General features: G+C 43.9%; 1 protein-coding gene across 3 annotated transcripts; it reads left to right on the top strand.

Annotated features, from left to right (window-relative positions):
• The first annotated feature begins 5535 nt into the window (after window positions 1-5535).
• Window positions 5536-16107, top strand: mapre3a (microtubule-associated protein, RP/EB family, member 3a). 3 transcript variants are annotated; one of them, XM_015969555.3, is made up of 7 exons: window positions 5536-5674; window positions 7266-7392; window positions 7484-7629; window positions 7717-7873; window positions 8710-8852; window positions 10743-10895; window positions 15740-16107. In XM_015969555.3, exons 2-7 carry the CDS (start codon window positions 7272-7274, stop codon window positions 15806-15808), a joined length of 789 nt encoding a protein of 262 aa, XP_015825041.1. In that variant the 5' UTR covers window positions 5536-5674; window positions 7266-7271; the 3' UTR covers window positions 15809-16107. The 3 variants fall into 3 exon arrangements, with proteins under 3 accessions (XP_015825041.1, XP_015825039.1, XP_015825040.1); XM_015969553.3 differs by having other exon boundaries at window positions 7717-7909; XM_015969554.3 differs by having other exon boundaries at window positions 5559-5674; window positions 7270-7392; window positions 7717-7909.
• The last annotated feature ends 2802 nt before the right edge of the window (window positions 16108-18909 follow it).

The following is an 18909-nucleotide window of genomic DNA, read 5'->3' as shown; positions in this document are numbered from 1 at the left end:
TTATATTCACACATAAGTTCCAGACACCATCCTTTTGTTCGCATCCACTCACAGTAAATAATAGTTTAAAAATTTTGTCAAGTTTTAATTGTTTGTAAAATGCATTCTTACTTTTATAAACCTGACTGTTTCTTGAATCAAACGGTGTGTACAGTCCCTTAATGAATAAAAGAATCTTAGAATCTTCTGACTAATTATACTAAGACAGGGGATATTCTATATTTAGATAGAGTATCACAGCTTTTGGTCACAAGTGGTGTTAATTATAATAAATAGCTCTTAAAGCAATTTACATAACCCAAATACGATTTATTAACATTACATTACGGTGCACATGAATGCAACACAGTTATATTGTAAATTCTTTACCTGAGGTGCTCATCATAAAGATTTATGAACACTGAAGAAAGGTTATTCTGCATGTGGTTCTAAAGGCGCGCATGGTAACTGTTTAAAGATCTTGTTTTTAATTTATTTAAGATGTAAATATTACTAATTATGGTGATGTTTATTTCTTTACTTGTATTGCTGTACTGAATTTGAGACCTTTCAGGCTCTAAAAGAGAACTGTAATTACAAGATCTGAGCCAGATGTTCTTTATTTATTGTTTTCACGGTGTTGATGGAGGAAGAGAAAGATAAAGGCAAGAATAAATCTTCAAAGACACCCGTATGATTTGTGGCCATTATTTCGTCAGACCTGTGCAGCTACATAAATCTTGTTTACCACTTAGGTCTGGTAGCTGAAAAAGAGAAGTACTGAAAACAGGGGGGAGGACTTGTCGGTTTGCCTTGAGGTGAGATAAGAGGAGCAGGAGAAAAGCAGAAGTCATGTAGTCCTTGGGTTTTTTCTATCCTTAAAATTTCCTTTTAAGTAAACTGTATAGCTCAATGAATAGGCTTGAACTAGGGTTGGGCCAGAAAGGTATAAAGAGGCAAGGAAAAGCAGAAGCTGCGTTGATCTGTTTATATCCTTCAATAAGACCACCCTGGATGGAAGGCTGATGACCAAAATGGGTGAAGAATAATATTTTTGACTTAAAGAAGACCTGTGGCTTTTCTGAAGACAGCCGGAGATGTTCCAAATATCCGAAGTCAAAGATAGTAGCAGTTAGAAATGCCCTAAGTTCATGGTTACCCGGCCGGCTCCCAAGATTCTCGTGGTTTTGTCGGGTTACATATTTTCCCCTAAATCTGTATTTCCGACAGTTTTCTTTTCACTGAAAAAGAGGTCGACAGACAGAGTAGGGCCGATGGTACTTGGACCAGCGGGAGAAAACGGTCGATTCCTGATCAGGATGTTACTGGATTTCTCTCTCCATCCCTCCCTTGTCTCCTGTCTCCTTCCTCCTCTTGACTCCTGTTTCCTTCCTCCTCTTGTCTCCTGTCTGATTCCTCCTCTTGTCTCCCGTCTCCTTCCTCCTCTTCTCTCCTGTCTCATTCCTTCTCTTGTCTCCTGTCTCCTTCCTCCTCTTGACTCCCGTTTCCTTCCTCCTCTTGTCTCCCGTTTCCTTCCTCCTCTTGTCTCCTGTCTCCTTCCTCCTCTTGTCTCCTGTCTCCTTCCTCCTCTTGACTCCCGTTTCCTTCCTCCTCGTCTCCGGTCTTCCTCTTCCTCTTGTCTCCTGTCTCCTTCCTCCTCTTGACTCCCATTTCCTTCCTCCTCTTGTCTCCTGTCTTCTTCCTCCTCTTGACTTCTGTTTCCTTCCTCCTCTTGTCTTCTGTCTCCTTCCTCCTGTTGTCTCCTGTCTCCTGTATCCTTCCTCCTCTTGACTCCTGTTTCCTTCCTCCTCTTGAGCCCTGTTTCCTTCCTCCTCTTGTCTCCTGTCTCCTTCCTCCTCGTCTCCTGTCTCCTTCCTCCTCTTGACTCCTGTTTCCTTCCTCCTCTTGTCTCCTGTTTCCTTCCTCCTCTTGTCTCCTGTCTCCTTCCTCATCTTGACTTCTGTTTCCTGCCTCCTCTTGTCTCCTGTTTCCTTCCTCCTCTTGTCTCCTGTCTCCTTACTCCTCTTGTCTCCTGTCTCCTTACTCCTCTTTTTGTCTCCTCTTGTTGGCCTCCTCTCTTGCCTTCAGAAAAACTGCTTTCTGGCCTTTCTATTAGTAAATGCATTTAGAACGTCACGTCCAGATACCTGACAAGCTGAGATTCAATAGCCATCAGTGACAGTGCAGTGATGAGTTAGTGTTGTTCTCAGTTAATTTTTTATTCTTGCCATTTGTGAAAATGATCATTCCCCTTCACAATTTGTAACAGGTAGTGTTAGAAAAATACGCAGGGCCACAAACACATTAGGGAAGATGGACTGTAGACTATTTTTTAGCCCGAAAACGATCCTGATACTGCTTATATCAAATTATCTATGTGGACTCTCTGGGGATCATTTTGGGCAGAGACGCGCAGAGCTCTGATCGTTGATGCACTCCAGACAGATGCGTCCTGAGCATGGCCGCAGTAACATTATCAAAGTGTCGCCACCTCAAAAATAAATTTAACACGCGATCGTTTATGTCGGCTCACATCCTTTCATGCATTCTGCTTTTATTTGTGTCTGATGCGTTTTGCTGCTGCGGAGTGAGCGCATCACCTGTTTCATCCTCCGGTGACTTCACCGCACCGGTGTGGCCGGCGCGCAGCACTCACTCCGCTATTTTTGCGGTCAGTAGATCTTTTAGAAATGCAGTTCAAAGGCAACTCATGAGGTGAATATATAAAGCCAGGTAGCAGTTTTTCTTCAGGATTGAGAGGAAATGCATGAAGATAATAAACAGACAGGACAGAAAAATAGTCAAATAAAAAACAAGTTCATTTTTGCACCTGGTAGCAACAAACAGACACCACTGACGGTAATCAGAAGTGAGGAACAGAAAATAAAATGATTCTTTCAATGTTTAGATCAGCAGGAACTCTGAGGGGCTGCAGGCGCATCAGTGAGTTTGCGGCTGCTGTGCTGGGGGAGGGGGGAGAGGGCTGAAGCAGGCAGTAAAGATGCAAAAACTACCGTTGTTAAAAGAAATGTGTGTTAACTTAGAAAATGCGGGCTCAAGTTTAATTACTTGTTGACTTTTTTCTCCAACGTTAAGACTGCTGCACAAAAAAATACAAAAATTAATTAAAAAAAGACTGCTGCTCACGTGGGCCCCCTTGTGGCTGTGGGCTCCTGGGCCTGTGCCCAGTTTCCCCATATTATAATCCGGCCTTGGAAGCAGGGTAAATGTTCGGAGGAATGACGGCAGAGTCTATAGGTGACTCTCCTCATCACCAAGTTATAAAGATCCTGTATTGGGTAATGCTCAACAGACATAAGGGTTTCAGACCTGAGAGACGCAGAGCTGGTCTCAAATGTTTTCCAGTTCTGGCCGGAGAGATCTCAAGCTGGGGTTCAGGGTTCAACAAAGGCTAAATGCTAACGTTGAGCTAACAATGCTAACAATGATTTAGAAGTAAATAGTCTGCTCTAAAAACATTTCTAGCTGCTTCACTTACCAACAGCTCAACATTACAGTGAAAGAAGAAGAAGAAGAAAATGTCATTTCTATAGCGCCTCTCAAGATAAAAATCACGAGGTGTTAATGGCGCAAAATGTACTTATCTCCTTATCGACTTACTATGACTTGTCTTCACTCCTCATCAAGAATCTTTTGGAGCTGATCCTAGCTGGTAACAGCTGGTTTCATCCAGTTTCAGTCCGATCTGACATTGTTTTTCAAAATTAAAGCATGATGTATTCGATGTTGACAGTATCTCATCATTTTCATCTTGTTTTTTAACAAATTTCATTGCGCACTAAAAAGATCATGTTCATGTTTAATTCACAATGTTTCAGCTAGATCATATGTATGATTCAGTGAGAGAACTTACTATCAAATTATGGAAGAAATTAAAACTAGATAAGGTAACGTGTTTTATTTTACCAATACTCTCTTTAATGGTTGGTTTTATGTAGCCCATATTCCTTCTAACTGTATGACATTTCTGGATTGTGGAAATTAATCAAAAATCTGATTTTACTTTGAAAGGCCACAGAAACACAAGAGGGCTGACAAATTCTAGTTAGTGGCTTGTTTTTCATATTTTTGATACGAGCCTAAAATTGAAAGCATGTTTTGGTATCAGATTCAGAACCAGTCACTTTATAGCCTGACCTCTTGGAAACCTCTGTCAGTACCAGATTAAACCCAACCCGACCCTTGTGTCCATGGACGTAATTTGGGGGGGGGGGGGGGGGGGGACTTTTCCAAAGTCAAGGTTTGACCCCTGGTTTGACCCCTGCACTTCTTATCATCCAAAAACAATATTACGCTATATTAAATTGACACTAGTTGAGCTCTAGGACCAAGCAGAAAACAACCGTTTGTGTTGAAGCCTGTTTCCCATTAGAGCATACTGTAATGATTCACCCCCCCCCCCCCCCACTCCGTGTCCCCCCCACTTCTAAAGAGAAAATTACGTCCATGCTTGTGTCTCTAGCAGGTGTTACACCAAATTCTGCGACCCATCACAATTTGTGACCCCAGGGGGCAGTGTTGCGTTTTGTTGCGTCTGTACATCTTGATTTGGCATAAAGGAAGAAGATGCTACCCTAAAACCGTGAGGAAGTTGTGCGGCGCGGACCGTGGCCATTAAAAAGAGCGTTTGTTAATGCTTATTGCAAACAGACGGGACAATAAATGCAGTGACAAGCAGGGCTTTGACAAGAAATGTTTGCTAACGTTAAACATTGATTTTACAACATGCGAGGTCAGCAGGTAAAATGTTCAGAAGGTCCATTTATTGAAATTAATTGTTGTGATCCACATCCTCAGTTTATTAGAAACCACTGCAGATTATCTGGTTGCTGCGGGTTTTTTCCCGTCACTCCAATGCCACTCATATGTACTGGTGGAGATAAAAGGGAAATAAAATGACACAAACATCACGAAACAACTTTTGTTGTCATTATCTTTAGCGAAAATTAAAGATAACTGCATAATTACTGAGATGCAGATGGCCACATTCTGATAGCCACTATCATTTTGTGTGACCTTACTGCAAATTCAGTTATGACTTTTACATCACATAAACTGTTTCTGGTAACTTCTCTGATGATGTAGTTTATAACAAAGTGCATTTGACCTCTGACATCTGCATTATTACTGAGATGCAGATGTCCACATTCTGTAATAGCCACTATCATATTGTGTGACCTTACTGTAACATCAGCCACACTTAGTCTTGCACCAACATTTTGATTTTAACAAATAGAAAACTTGAAAAAAATTGACACAGTGGTATGCCAATTTAATGTCCCGTTTGTTTGCAATAAACATTAACAAACGCTCTTTTTAATATCCACGGTCCGCGCCGCACAACTTTCTCTAAGCTGTTCACGGTTTTGGTTTAACGTAGCATCTTTCTTTTATGCCAATTCAGGATGTACAGACGCAACAAAACGCAACACTGCCTCCTGGGGGTCACAAATTGTGTTAGGTCGCAGAATTTGGTGTAACACCTGAACCCCGGCCAAAAGTCCTATTTATAAGGAACAGCCAGCATGGAGCCGCGCGCATGCGCGGTAGAGTCCGGATTGTTGCAGACAGGGCGGCTCGTTACTAAGCAGCACCGCACAGACGACAGCAGCGGACACCCCCGAGAGGAAGGAGTACTGTCAGCGTGATAACAACACCGCCTCACCAGAGCACAGTGAGTCTCCGTGACCGGCTCGATTCGGTTCGTCCATTCTTTCAGCATCGCCGGGGGGCGGAGGGGTGTTGTGCTTTATTCCCACGCAGCGTGCACTGGCAGTCCGGAGGCATTCTGGGGAGGCCTGTAGAGGGGCCGCTAGGAGGAGGACAGCAGCACCAGCGTTGCGGCTTTTTAACCAGAAAGCCTCCCAGCTATCAGGAGCTTTTGTTGTTCTCAGCTCCGTCTGAACACGTCAGACCTCCGCCCCGGTCATCTGCGGAGCTCAGCGGTCTCCTAGCTGGGTTTTCATGAGCTCCTCTCCAAGGCCCGGCTCCTTTTTTAGTAGAAATGCTGACTTCCCTTTCGGCGCCTCTCCTTGTTCATTAATGCCACTGCAGCAGGAGCCCGAGCATTTATCCTGTCCTGTAACGGGCTTAGACGCTGGAATCGGTATTATTATGAGTAATAATCAAGTAATTGTGAGGCAGGCAAACGAAACCTCTGGGGGGTGTAGTACTCATTGGTCAAGGTGCATTCACTGACTCGAGCAGTGGTAAATAAATGAAACACGTTTAAATAATCTAATTACAGCTGACGTTACTCTTTGTGGCTGTCGGGTGGAGAAAAATGCGTTGTTGTGCAGGGTTTACCCTAATGATGGAAGAAAATCATATATTTGACCTCTTATAGATATATTTAGCATAATCACGATGAAAACGTTACAGTTCATGGCTGTCTCTGGCTGCTAACAGTCAGGAGTAGCTGTTCTTAAAGTCCAGGTTGTGTTCCAGATCCAGACCAATGAGTGAGTGAATCAGAACCAGCCCACCCTTTGTACTATGCCATAAGGGCTCCACTCCGGATACATGTTTAAAAACATGTCTTTGCTGCTTTTTTGCCTAACTCTGTTAAAATTTGTGAAATTGGATTCTTTTTCACCTAAATGTTTCTACATACTGAGATCTTTTCGGTGAAAAGTTACAGTTAATTATCTAAAACATAGAACAAAGTGTTGTCTTTACACCGGCCTACTAACTGTTGCTCTTTAAAATGATTAATTGTTAGGGAGGTCCCGATACAACTTTTTCACTTCCGATACGATACCGATATTGCAGCCTTCAGTATTGACCGATGCCGGTAGCAATCTGATACGATATCAGCACATATCATACATACTTTTACCTATTTCATAATGTGGAATCTATGAAAGGCTTGGTCAAGTGTTATTACTCAGTTGGAAAACAAGTGCCAATAACAGTAAGTATGAAAAAAATGACTATTATTTTCTTAACCGTTGGTTGCAAAATTATGAACTTTAACGGACTGCTTATATCGGAGATTTTAGATGCTGTTCAACATAATCCGATACAATGTTTTTGGGCCGATGTCGAATTACTTCAGATATCAATATTGGAACGGGACATCCCTATTAATTATCATTGCTAATTATTAGGCCCACCACTGTTGTACCATCCGTTAAATTATTGAGCTGGTTTGAGTCAGAAGACTTAAGACCACAGGACTGAGCACACATCCTTGAGGAACTCCTGTGCTTTATGATATAGTTCAAAGTCTATTATGTATTATGTAATTGTATTTTTCATGTCAGGAAGGGATGGCAGTGAATGTGTACGCCACGTCTGTGTCCATTGACAACCTCAGTCGACATGACATGCTGGCATGGGTCAACGATTCTCTGCATCTCACCTACACCAAGATTGAGCAGCTCTGTTCAGGTGAGCTTAACTTAATAAAAGGAGAGATTTTCCCACATGTGTTCTTCAGTGAGTTTAGGAGGAAGAAACAACGTGTTTCTCTGTTTTCCAGGAGCTGCATACTGCCAGTTCATGGATATGTTATTCCCAGGGTGCATTCTTTTGAAGAAGGTCAAATTTCAAGCCAAACTGGAGCACGAATTTATACACAACTTCAAAGTTCTTCAAGCAGCTTTCAAACGGATGAGCGTGGACAAAGTTAGAGTCTTTTTGATCTCCTGCTTTTATCATTTACCTAATGTAGCACAGCGTGAATACATGTGTTTTTCTCTTTCTCCTGTCCAGATAATTCCTGTAGAAAAGCTCGTAAAAGGAAAGTTCCAAGATAACTTTGAATTCGTGCAGTGGTTCAAGAAGTTCTTTGACGCCAACTACGACGGGAAGGAGTATGATCCGATTCTAGCCAGACAAGGGCAGGATGTGGCCCCTACTCCCAATCCAGGTGATCACTTTATCTACAAACCAAAGAGAAATCCAGGTAAACCTAAAAACTTTGCTTTTGCTGCGCAGTCTTGCTGAACTTTGGATGGCTCGAAAGCGCTGCCTGTAAGCTAGCAGCTTGAGCAGCACGACTGACAATGACCAACGAGCTCTAGAATTCATCTTAATGTGACACTGGAGGTATGACTGTGTCCCCACGGTGCAATAGTGGGATGCAACTCCCAATTTGTGACTTTTTTTGTGGATGCAAAATTCAAATCCAGTATTATTGAATCCAGTTATTTCCCCAGTGTCTTGCATCCCACAGTAACTCAGAGACAGCTTTAGCTCTTTGACAGCTGGTTTGATGACCCAAAATAGCAACAAAGAGTCTACTTTTACTAACAAGAGTGATGGCAGCCTGCCTCCCTTTTCTGTGTTGCTTGGAAATCATGGCGACCATTCATGTTTGACTCAGTGTGTCTAAAGCCAGCTTTGTGGCTGTTGCTAGTTAGAAATCTGCAAAAGTGCTGCATTTATTTTCAGAACTGTGATAAATGCGCTCTAGCATGTTATTTATTTATTTTTTTAGATCTCTTTGCTGAAGCACTTATAGAGGTTTGACAGTTCTTTTCCTCATACATTTACAGTATTTTACTATTAAATTAACAATATGAGGTCTTAATAAAAATCTATTTTCAAAAATAAACTTAAGGTGCATCATGTGTTATGCTGACAGTATCAGCGCTCTATAATGTGCTCAATCCATCGCCGCAGTTGCTGTAGAGATAAAGTGCAGTAAGTTTGTTTGTGATATTTTAATTGCCTAACATCTCAGTGCATCTCTAAATATTTCAGGACCACAGCGGACATCTCCGACGGTTCCCAAAAACATGCCGATGCCACAGCGAGTCCAGCACAACATGCCCGCCATCAGGAAGAATCCATCTTTGTCTAGAAACGGGGGTAGCGACGCAGAGGTTATGGAGCTAAATCAACAGGTAAATATTTAACATGCCGGTATGTATGTATGTATGTATATATATATATATATATATATATATATATATATATATATATATATATATATGTGTGTGTGTGTGTGTGTGTGTGTGTGTGTGTGTGTGTGTGTGTGTGTGTGTGTGTGTGAGGGGTAGGACTTTTAACACGTTAATTATCAATCAATCAATCTTTATTTATAGAGCGCCTTCCACTGCCTCTGTGGAAGCCCAGGGCGCTGAACATAAAATACCGGTAGATTCAAATAAAACAAGAGTGATAAAAAGTCCTAAAAAACCACATACAAACAAAAGCAGGATAGAATATATATATATATATATATATATATATGTGTGTGTGTGTGTGTGTGTGTGTGTGTGTGTGTGTGTGTGTGTATATATATATAAGGGCTGGGTCTTGATTACAAATTTTAATCCAATTAATTACAGGCTTTGTAATTAATTAATCTAAATTAATCGCATTTTAATCGTTCAGGAAAATGTGCTCTCAAAACAAAACTTTTAATTAAAATTATGAGACAGAGAATCAAACATTAGACATGGTTATTACTGTAAACTAAAGCTTGTAATAAAAAAATGCAGTTTAATTATTCAAATGTCACTGTGATATGAAACAAGACCCAAATCAACTAAAATTTATAATTACAAATAGAAACACCTGCAAAGGGTTCCTGAGCCTTTAAATAGTCTCTCTGTCTAGTTGAATGACTGAAATAAATTTGACTTTGCACCAGATTCAAATTTTTCCAGTTTCACTTGTTTGTATAATTGGGAGTTTTTATTAGCATTTCTACTCATAATGTAGTAAAAACACATAAATAATAATCCTTCAAAATGACAGTAGAACAGGCACAAATATGATCTAGGACTTAAATGTACTAACTTTTAACACCGGAGCAGGCATGGCACATTCTGAGAATGATCAGGAACACTAACTGGTTCCAGTTGGATGACTGGAGGATGATGGGATGATAAAAGGTCATGGCGAGGAAATAATAATGTGACGAACAGGTGAGTGGACCTTCCTTACATGGGAAGTTCTGCTGTCACGTTAAGAAGGGGATGCTGCAGACCCGCAGATTCATGCCTGCAGCAGCGAATCTGGTGTGATCTCCAGCCTGATCACAACTTCCACGTTCCTCGCTGCCCCTGATACACTTAAGCATCCGCCCCTTAGCTGATGACAGCTTCAACACACCTCGCTGCTTAATGATAGTAATGCATGTGATGTTTAGACAGAGACTCGTCTCAGACACATATAATTCCCCGACAGAATTGTTTAGAAAATCATCAGAAAAGATTCAGAGTGTTTCTGTTTTAACTTAAACTTCTGTTTTCAACTTTAAGACACGTTGTTTGTGATTGTTTACAGAGTAGTGAGAACACGGAGTGTTCTCTCAGTGGCAGCCAGGTGCCTCTCGTTTGTCTGACTACTTTCATAAACTACTGTTAGGGCACAGAATTATTCTGTCTGGTGCTTTCAGCGCTGCACAGATGTTACGTAAATGTTAAAACTATAGCTTATTTATTTATTTTTTTGGTGGATTCCTTGTTGCCAAACAACAACAGAATTTCAGACATTTTTACCAGTCTGTGAAATCAGCATTTCTTCCAGATCTAATAATAAAGATAACTTATGATATTTTTTGAAATATTTCATTAATTAGAGATTTTTTTAGATAAATCAGCAGGTCAAAGTATTCTGTACAACAATCAGAAATTGGAATCAGTGCTTTTCTGGTATTCAGAACAATGCAGTCAGGTCCAAAATGAAAATGCAGTATGTAAACATACTGTAGTGTTAATTATGGTTATTTTCTATCATACAGGTCATAGACCAGCAGCTTTAACACATTTTCTCTGTCTCTCAAGTTGATGGAGTTGAAGCTGACTGTAGATGGTCTAGAGAAGGAGAGGGACTTCTACTTCAGCAAACTACGGGACATCGAGCTCATCTGTCAGGAACACGAGAGTGAAAACAACCCCGTCCTCAGCAAGATAATTGACATTCTCTACGCCACAGAGGTACCGGAAGTACTGAGTATTTTTATTATCTTAACCGCTGTAATTGTTACAAATCTAAAGATTCTTTCTAAAATCATTTTGCTTACGTTGTACATTTTTGTAAATTGTGTAAATTGTTCTGTGTGTGTTTGGGTTTTACTCTTTACGTCTTCGTCTTCCTCCGCTTATCCGGGTCCGGGTCGCGGGGGCAGCATCCCAATTAGGGAGCTCCAGGCCGTCCTCTCCCCGGCCTTGTCCACCAGCTCCTCCGGCAGGACCCCAAGGCGTTCCCGGACCAGATTGGAGATGTAACCTCTCCAACGTGTCCTGGGTCGACCCGGGGGCCTTCTGCCGGCAGGACATGCCCGAAACACCTCCCCGGGGAGGCGTCCAGGAGGCATCCTGACCAGATGCCCAAACCACCTCAACTGGCTCCTTTCGATCCGGAGGAGCAGCGGTTCTACTCCGAGTCCCTCCCGAATGTCCGAGCTCCTCACCCTATCTCTAAGGCTGAGCCCGGCCACCCTACGGAGGAAACTCATTTCGGCCGCTTGTATCCGCGATCTCGTTCTTTCGGTCATTACCCAAAGCTCATGACCATAGGTGAGGATTGGGACGTAGATCGACCGGTAAATCGAGAGCCTGGCTTTCTGGCTCAGCTCCCTCTTCCCCACGACAGATCGGCTCAGCGTCCGCATCACTGCAGACGCCGAACCAATCCGCCTGTCGATCTCCCGATCCCTCCTACCCTCACTCGTGAACAAGACCCCGAGATACTTAAACTCCTCCACTTGAGGTAGGACCTCTCCCCCGACCCGGAGGTGGCAAGCCACCCTTTTCCGGTCGAGAACCATGGTCTCAGATTTGGAGGTGCTGATCCTCATCCCAGCCGCTTCACATTCGGCCGCGAACCTACCCAGCAAGAGCTGAAGGTCAGAGCTGGATGAAGCTAGGAGGACCACATCATTTCGCAAAAAGCAGAGACGAGATTCTCCTGCCACCAAACTCGACACACTCCACACCACGGCTGCGTCTAGAAATTCTGTCCATAAAAGTGATGAACAGAACCGGTGACAAAGGGCAGCCCTGGCGGAGTCCAACCCTCACTGGGAACAGGTCCGACTTACTACCGGCTACGCGGACCAAACTCACGCTCCTCTGGTAAAGGGACTGAATGGCCCTCAACAGAAAGCCACCCACCCCATACTCCTGGAGCGTCCCCCACAGGGTGCCCCTGGGGACACGGTCATAAGCCTTCTCCAAATCCACAAAGCACATGTGGATTGGTTGGGCAAACTCCCATGCCCCCTCCATCACCCTTGCAAGGGTATAGAGCTGGTCCACATTTCCACGGCCAGGACGAAAACCACATTGCTCCTCCTCTATCTGAGATTCAACTATCGATCGGACCCTCCTCTCCAGTACCTTGGCGTAGACCTTTCCAGGGAGGCTGAGGAGTGTGATCCCCCTATAGTTGGAACACACCCTCAGGTCACCCTTCTTAAAGATGGGGACCACCACCCCGGTCTGCCACTCCCTAGGAACTGCCCCCGATGACCACGCAATGTTGTAGAGACGTGTCAACCATGACAGCCCTACAACATCCATAGCCTTGAGATACCCAGGACGAACCTCATCCGCCCCCGGGGCTCCGCCGCTGTGTAGTTGTTTGACTACCTCAGCAACTTCTGCCCCCGAGATCGGACAGTCCATCCCCAGGCCTCCCAGCTCTGGTTCCTCCTCAGAATGCGCATTGGTGGGATTGAGGAGCTCCTCAAAGTATTCCTTCCACCGTCCGACTATAGCCTCAGTTGACGTCAGCAGCTCCCCATCCCCACTGTAAACAGTGTGAGCGAGTTGCTGCCTTCCTCTCCTGAGGCGCCGGACAGTTTGCCAGAACCTCTTTGGAGCCGATCGATAGTCTTTCTCCATGGCCTCACCAAACTCCTCCCACGCCCGAGATTTTGCCTCGGCAGCTGCCACTGCTGCACCCCGCTTGGCTATCCGGTACCTGTCTGCTGCCTCCGGAGACCCACAGACCAGCCACGCCCTGTAGGCCTCCTTCTTCAGCCTGACGGCTCCCCGAACCTCTGGTGTCCACCAGCGGGTACGGGGGTTGCCACCACGACTGGCACCGGCCACCTTACGACCACAGCTAGCAACAGCCGCCTCGACAATCGCAGAGTGGAACAAGGCCCACTCGGACTCAATGTCCCCCACTGCTCTCGGGACGTGGTCAAAGCTCTGCCGGAGGTGGGAGTTGAAGACCGTCTTGACAGGTTCTTCTGCCAGGCGTTCCCAGCAGACCCTCACTATGCGTTTGGGTCTGCAAGGTCTACGCGGCATGTTCCCTTGCCATCTGATCCAACTCACCACCAGGTGGTGATCAGTTGACAGCTCCGCCCCTCTCTTCACTCGGGTGTCCAAAACATACGGCCGCAGGTCAGATGATACGACTACAAAATCTATCATCGACCTGTGACCTAGGCTGCCCTGGTACCAAGTGTACCGGTGGGCATCCTTATGTTCGAACATGGTGTTCGTTATGGCCAAACTGCGGCTTGCACAGAAGTCCAATAACAAAACACCGCTCGAGTTCAGATTAGGTGGGCCGTTCCTCCCAATCACACCCCTCCAGGTCAAGCTGTCATTGCCCACGTGAGCATTGAAGTCCCCCAGCAGGACAATGGAGTCCCCTGATGGAGCACTATCTAGCACTCGTCCCAGGACTCCAAAAAGGGTGGGTACTCTGAACTGATATTTGGCCCATAAGCACAAACAACAGTCAGGACCCGTTTCCCGACCCGAAGGCGCAAGGAAGCTACCCTCTTGTCCCCCGGGGTAAACCCCAACACACAGGCAGAGAGTCTCGGGGCTAACAAAAAGCCAACCCCAGCCCTCCGCCTCTCACCCGGAGCAACTCCAGCAAAGTAGAGTGTCCAACCCCTCTCCAGGTCTCGGGTTCCAGAGCCAATGCAATGTGTCGAGGTGAGTCCGACTATATCTAGCCGGTACCGCTCAACCTCTGCCACAAGCTCCGGCTCCTTCCCCGCCAGCGAGGTGACGTTCCATGTCCCAAAAACCAGTTTTCTTGTCCGGGGATTGAACCGCCAAGGCTCCCGCCTTGGTCTGCCACCCGATTCGCATTGCACCGGACCCTTCATGTTCCTCCTGCGGGTGGTGGGTCCACAGTTGGACGAGCCCATGTATCCGGTTCGGGCTGGGCCCGGCCGGGCCCCATGGGCGAAAGCCCGGCCACCAGGCGCTCGCTCACGGGCCCCAACCCCAGGCCTGGCTCCAGGGTGGGACCCCGGTAACCCTCCGGGCCGGGTACTCCGACTCTTCGTTTTAACCGCCATGAAAGATCTTTACGATCCTTCAACATTCTAATTAGCTAACCCACTATCAAAATAAAAGCAATGTAGCTCTGTTATGATAAACTTTTTATTCATTAAATGGTAAAAAAAAAAAAAAAAAAAGGTAAATGGCCTGTATTTGATATAGCGCCTTCTAGAGTCCTGGAACCCCCCAAGGCGCTTTACAGCACAATCAGTCATTCACCCATTCACACGCACACACTCACACACTGGTGGGGATGAGCTACAATATAGCCACAGCTGCCCTGGGGCGCACTGACAGAGGCGAGGCTGCCGAGCACTGGCGCCACCGGTCCCTTCGACCACCACCAGCAGGCAACGTGGGTTAAGTGTCTTGCCCAAGGACACAACGACAGCGACAGACTGAGCGGGGCTCGAACCTGCAACCTTCCGATTACGGGGCGAGCACTTAACTCCTGTGCCACCGTCGCCCCCTTAAAGAGCGGGAAATGCTGGTATTTTATCAGTTTTAAATAAAAGTAGGCTACATATAATACATTCTCGTTATTTTGTTATTTAAGGAACAATCTAGACTTTTGTTTTTCTATCAGGTCGTATTATTTTACCGTTCCAACAAGCAACCCTTGTTGCCATGACGCAACGGAATACGGTTCTGTTTCAAATGCCGTCCTCGTCCTCCCTTACTCGGTAGAACAGACTTTCTGGTGTCCCTGCCAAGAACATACTTGTCTAGTACACAAGAACATACTAGCGTCCTTGTGTATTGAGAAACAGCCAACATCGCAACTAGTAGAAGCTAACCGTTAGCATTAGCAACTCCATCACGCAAGCTGGAGGTAGAACTTCTCCAGACTTGTTTTAGTTGTGGAGATAAAACATCCATGTCAGAGGTGAGATGTGCAAACATGGTAAATGGCCTGTATTTGATATAGCACCTTCTAGAGTCCTGGAACCCCCCAAGGAGCTTTACAACCCAATCACCCATTCACCCACTCACACACACACTCACACCCTGGTGGGGATGATCTACGATGTATCTACAGCTGCCCTGGGGCGCACTGACAGAGGTGAGGCTGCCCAGCTCTAGCGCCACCGGTCCCTCGACCACCACCAGCAGGCAAGGGGGGTCAAGTGTCTTGCCCAAGGACACAATGACAGCGACAAACTGAGCGGGGCTCGAACCTGCAACCTTCCGATTACGGATCGAGCACTTAACTCCTGTGCCACTGTCACCCCAAATATCAGGGAATAAGACACCAAATCCTATCATCCTTCAGCCGACTTCTCTGTTCTCAAACAGGCACACCGGTGCTTTTGTTTACCTGACGAACGACTTGCAAGGCATTCATTCCTACTAGAGACCTCTACAAATGTATTAAAATATGATTAAATTTGACCTTTAAGGGTTGTGACAAGTCCTTAGACATATCCACCTGCTGGACTACGCAAAACAAATGTGTTGAAGCTGTTTAACCTCTTAGGCTAACACGAATACAGCTCAGATGGTCCTTTTCATTCTAATTTCAGGAAGGCTTCGCACCCCCAGAAGACGAGGACCTTGACGAACAAGCTCACCTGGACCAGGATGAATACTGAACCCATCGTCTCCCTCCCCCACAGCATTCCCATCTCCCTTCTCTTTTTCTTTATGTCCTCGTTTATTTTCTATTCCCTGCACACAACCTAGAAAAGCCCATCATTATTTCTGCGCTCTTACTTTCTCATATGCACATCTGTTGGTGATCCATCCCATCACCTCCCAACCGTTCGCTGCTCCTCCTCCTCGTCTCCACTTACACCGTAACAATAACAGTAATGTGGACAAATCCCAGTCATTTTAGCATGAGTAACGCAGAAAATCAAGGAGAGCCTGGAATAAAGGTTGTTGTATCAAACACTTGAGTTTAAGTCTGTAAATATTACCAGCATTTTGATTTTTAAATTATAGCGTCTTTGCCAATTCTAGAGTATTTTATTTGCCTTCCTTAATGTGCCGTTGTTATTAACATCAGAGCACAGATCAAGACTGCTCCAATGTGCCATCGGGACACCGTTCGAGCCACTAAAACTGTAACTAAAATGACTTTTTAACTGCTATTTCCTATTTATTTAATTTATATTTTATTTGGACTGACGTTCTGTAGCAAAGTTGTTGCAGGTCTGCTGTACGTGAAACTAAAACTGAAGCAAGCTGTGGTTTGTGCTCGAAACACTGAAGGAAGGTTTTGGTGTGACGAGTCACACCTCAGACCGGTGGATCTGCAGGTACTTGTTTGATTGTTTCTGAGCATGAGAATGTTACATTTTGACTGTGAATGAGTGAAATTCTGTAAATGTACTTTGTGTGGAGATTCTGTGGCACGATGCTGAGTTGGTGCCATCGGCTGAAGAGGCAGAAGCCTTTGGGGTTAAATGTAACAGACGGCGCCTGCAGACTGATAACATGGTTATGTAGCAGTTTAACATGTTTGTCACTCTGACAAAAAATAATCACCTGATAGGTGTTGTTGTTGTTTTCTGCTACAAAGAAAAATTAAAGGTTTGTGTTTTTATGTTTTTATTTGAGTAAATGATGAATTTAGAGATGTTTCACCTGTTGGCTGGTTATCATTTTGGATCAAAGCGAACAAGGACATCCTCTCTTCTTCCCTCGCTGTTTTTTAATTTGACAACAGGCTGTTATCAGCTGTCTGGATCATGCAGTCATGGGTCGTGTCTACAGAACTCTCATCTTTTCAATAAATAAACAATTATTGAACAAATGACTGTGGTGTAGTTGTGAGGGCATTTGTAGAAAACAAACAGCACAGACTTAAACTAATGGGGCTTTTGTAAGAAATTTTACATTATAAGATTTTATTGCCTCTGAATTTATTTCATTTTTGACTCAAGCTTAAGGACAGGACACAAACTAAAGAGGCAAAAAGAATGGAATTTATTTAACTTAATGATAATCTGCATGCAGTTTCCGAAAAAAGAATCCATGCGGACACTTTCCAGAGCTCTGCTCAATGGAGCTAGGATTGGGACAATATTACAAGTAACTTGTACAAAGTTCTGTAATTTGTCACACGTTTTGTAGAGGTATGACCAAGTCACTGCAAGTCACAAGTCTTTCCAGTCAAGTCTTGAGTCAAGTCCAAGTCAAAGACAACCAAGTCAAGTCCAAAGTCATTGATGTGGAAGTCCAAGTTCTTAACTTTGAATTTTCAAGTCATAATCAAGTCATCTGTCCAACTTCAATTTAATGATAATGAATAAATTCCAGAAATAAATCTTCTTAAGTCATAATTTATTTGCTCAAACAAAGTGCAACTGAAACTGATTATAAACAAAGTGCTGCTGCATTTAGCAGTACAAGATCAAACCCAGATTGAAGAATGATTTATGATTTTTGGCCATGTCGTGCCATTTTTGTGCTAAATTATCAAATATCCTCAGTCATCAATTCAACAGATGCAAGTCGATTCAGTCATTAAAATAATGATTTGAGTCTGACTCGAGTCCAGTCATGTGACTTGAGTCCACACCTCTGATGTTTGTAACTGTGACTTTTATTTTTTAACACATAATACTCGTTTTGTAACCCTGAATTTCTATTTTGTAAAATGCAATTCGTATTATGTAACACATAGCTTCCATTTTGCAGCATGTAATTCTCGTCATTGGTTCCTTGGGAAGGAAGCTAGAATTGGGACAGAATGTTTTGTACACGTAGACTTAAATCTTGTAACTGTATTCTGAGATGTGTGTTTTGAGAGTTGTCATTTAAAACTTGCACATACACTTTTTTTTCTGCAAGTTACAAAATGAAAGTTTCATGTTAGTTCCGAAAGTTACATGCTACAAAACGAGAATAACATTCTATAAAACAAGAGTTACGAGTAACAAAATGTGAATTATATGCTACAAAACAAAAGTTACAATAACAAAATATGTTACAAGTTACAAAACTTGGTACAGGTTACATGTAATATTGTCCCAATCCTAGCTCCATACTGCACCACACCGTAGCTGGTGCGTATGTTCTTTATGGATTCAGTGATTTTTGATCAATGCTGAAACCGGACTGCATTTGTTCCGCATTCGGTGTGAAATGCTCCCAAAGCTCCACATCAGTGAGAGACATTTCTCCAGATATCTCTCAGGATGTCCTGTAATTTGTCTCTGAGCTCAGAGACAGCTGCTGTCACGTCCTAAAAGTATCCCAAGTGGATGGAAGGGACGAAATACCCATCTACGCTTCATAAATCATTCATGATCACACAAAACATAAATATTTATCTTTAATCAAGGGCTGAATGAACAAGCCAATACGTGTATAAACTTGACTCATTGTAGTGTTGAATAAGCCATTTTATGGCTTAGAACCAGACCTAGAACCTGGATCAATCAGGGTGCTTGCTATAATCTTCAAAAATGGAACCGTGTCATCAAGGATGATATGTACTGTTCACACCACTCATAAATCACATCATGTCAGAACAACCAGGGTTTTCATTTGATTGAGTTCTGAAACATCAGACTGATTTCCAAGAATTTATTGACCCCAAACAACAGCTCCATCAAGTCCAGGTATTGTTTTATTTCTGCTGCTTGTCACAGTTTTTCTGGTGCTCTATTGGGATTGGACAGTATGACCTGAAATCCTTATCTATGTATAGTATCACATAGGCTCTGTAACAATAAATGAAATG

This window comes from Nothobranchius furzeri, chromosome 18 (assembly GCF_043380555.1).
Source record: "Nothobranchius furzeri strain GRZ-AD chromosome 18, NfurGRZ-RIMD1, whole genome shotgun sequence".
NCBI classification, from domain to species: Eukaryota; Metazoa; Chordata; class Actinopteri; order Cyprinodontiformes; family Nothobranchiidae; genus Nothobranchius; species Nothobranchius furzeri.
This window is presented reverse-complemented; position numbering and strand designations above follow the sequence as displayed.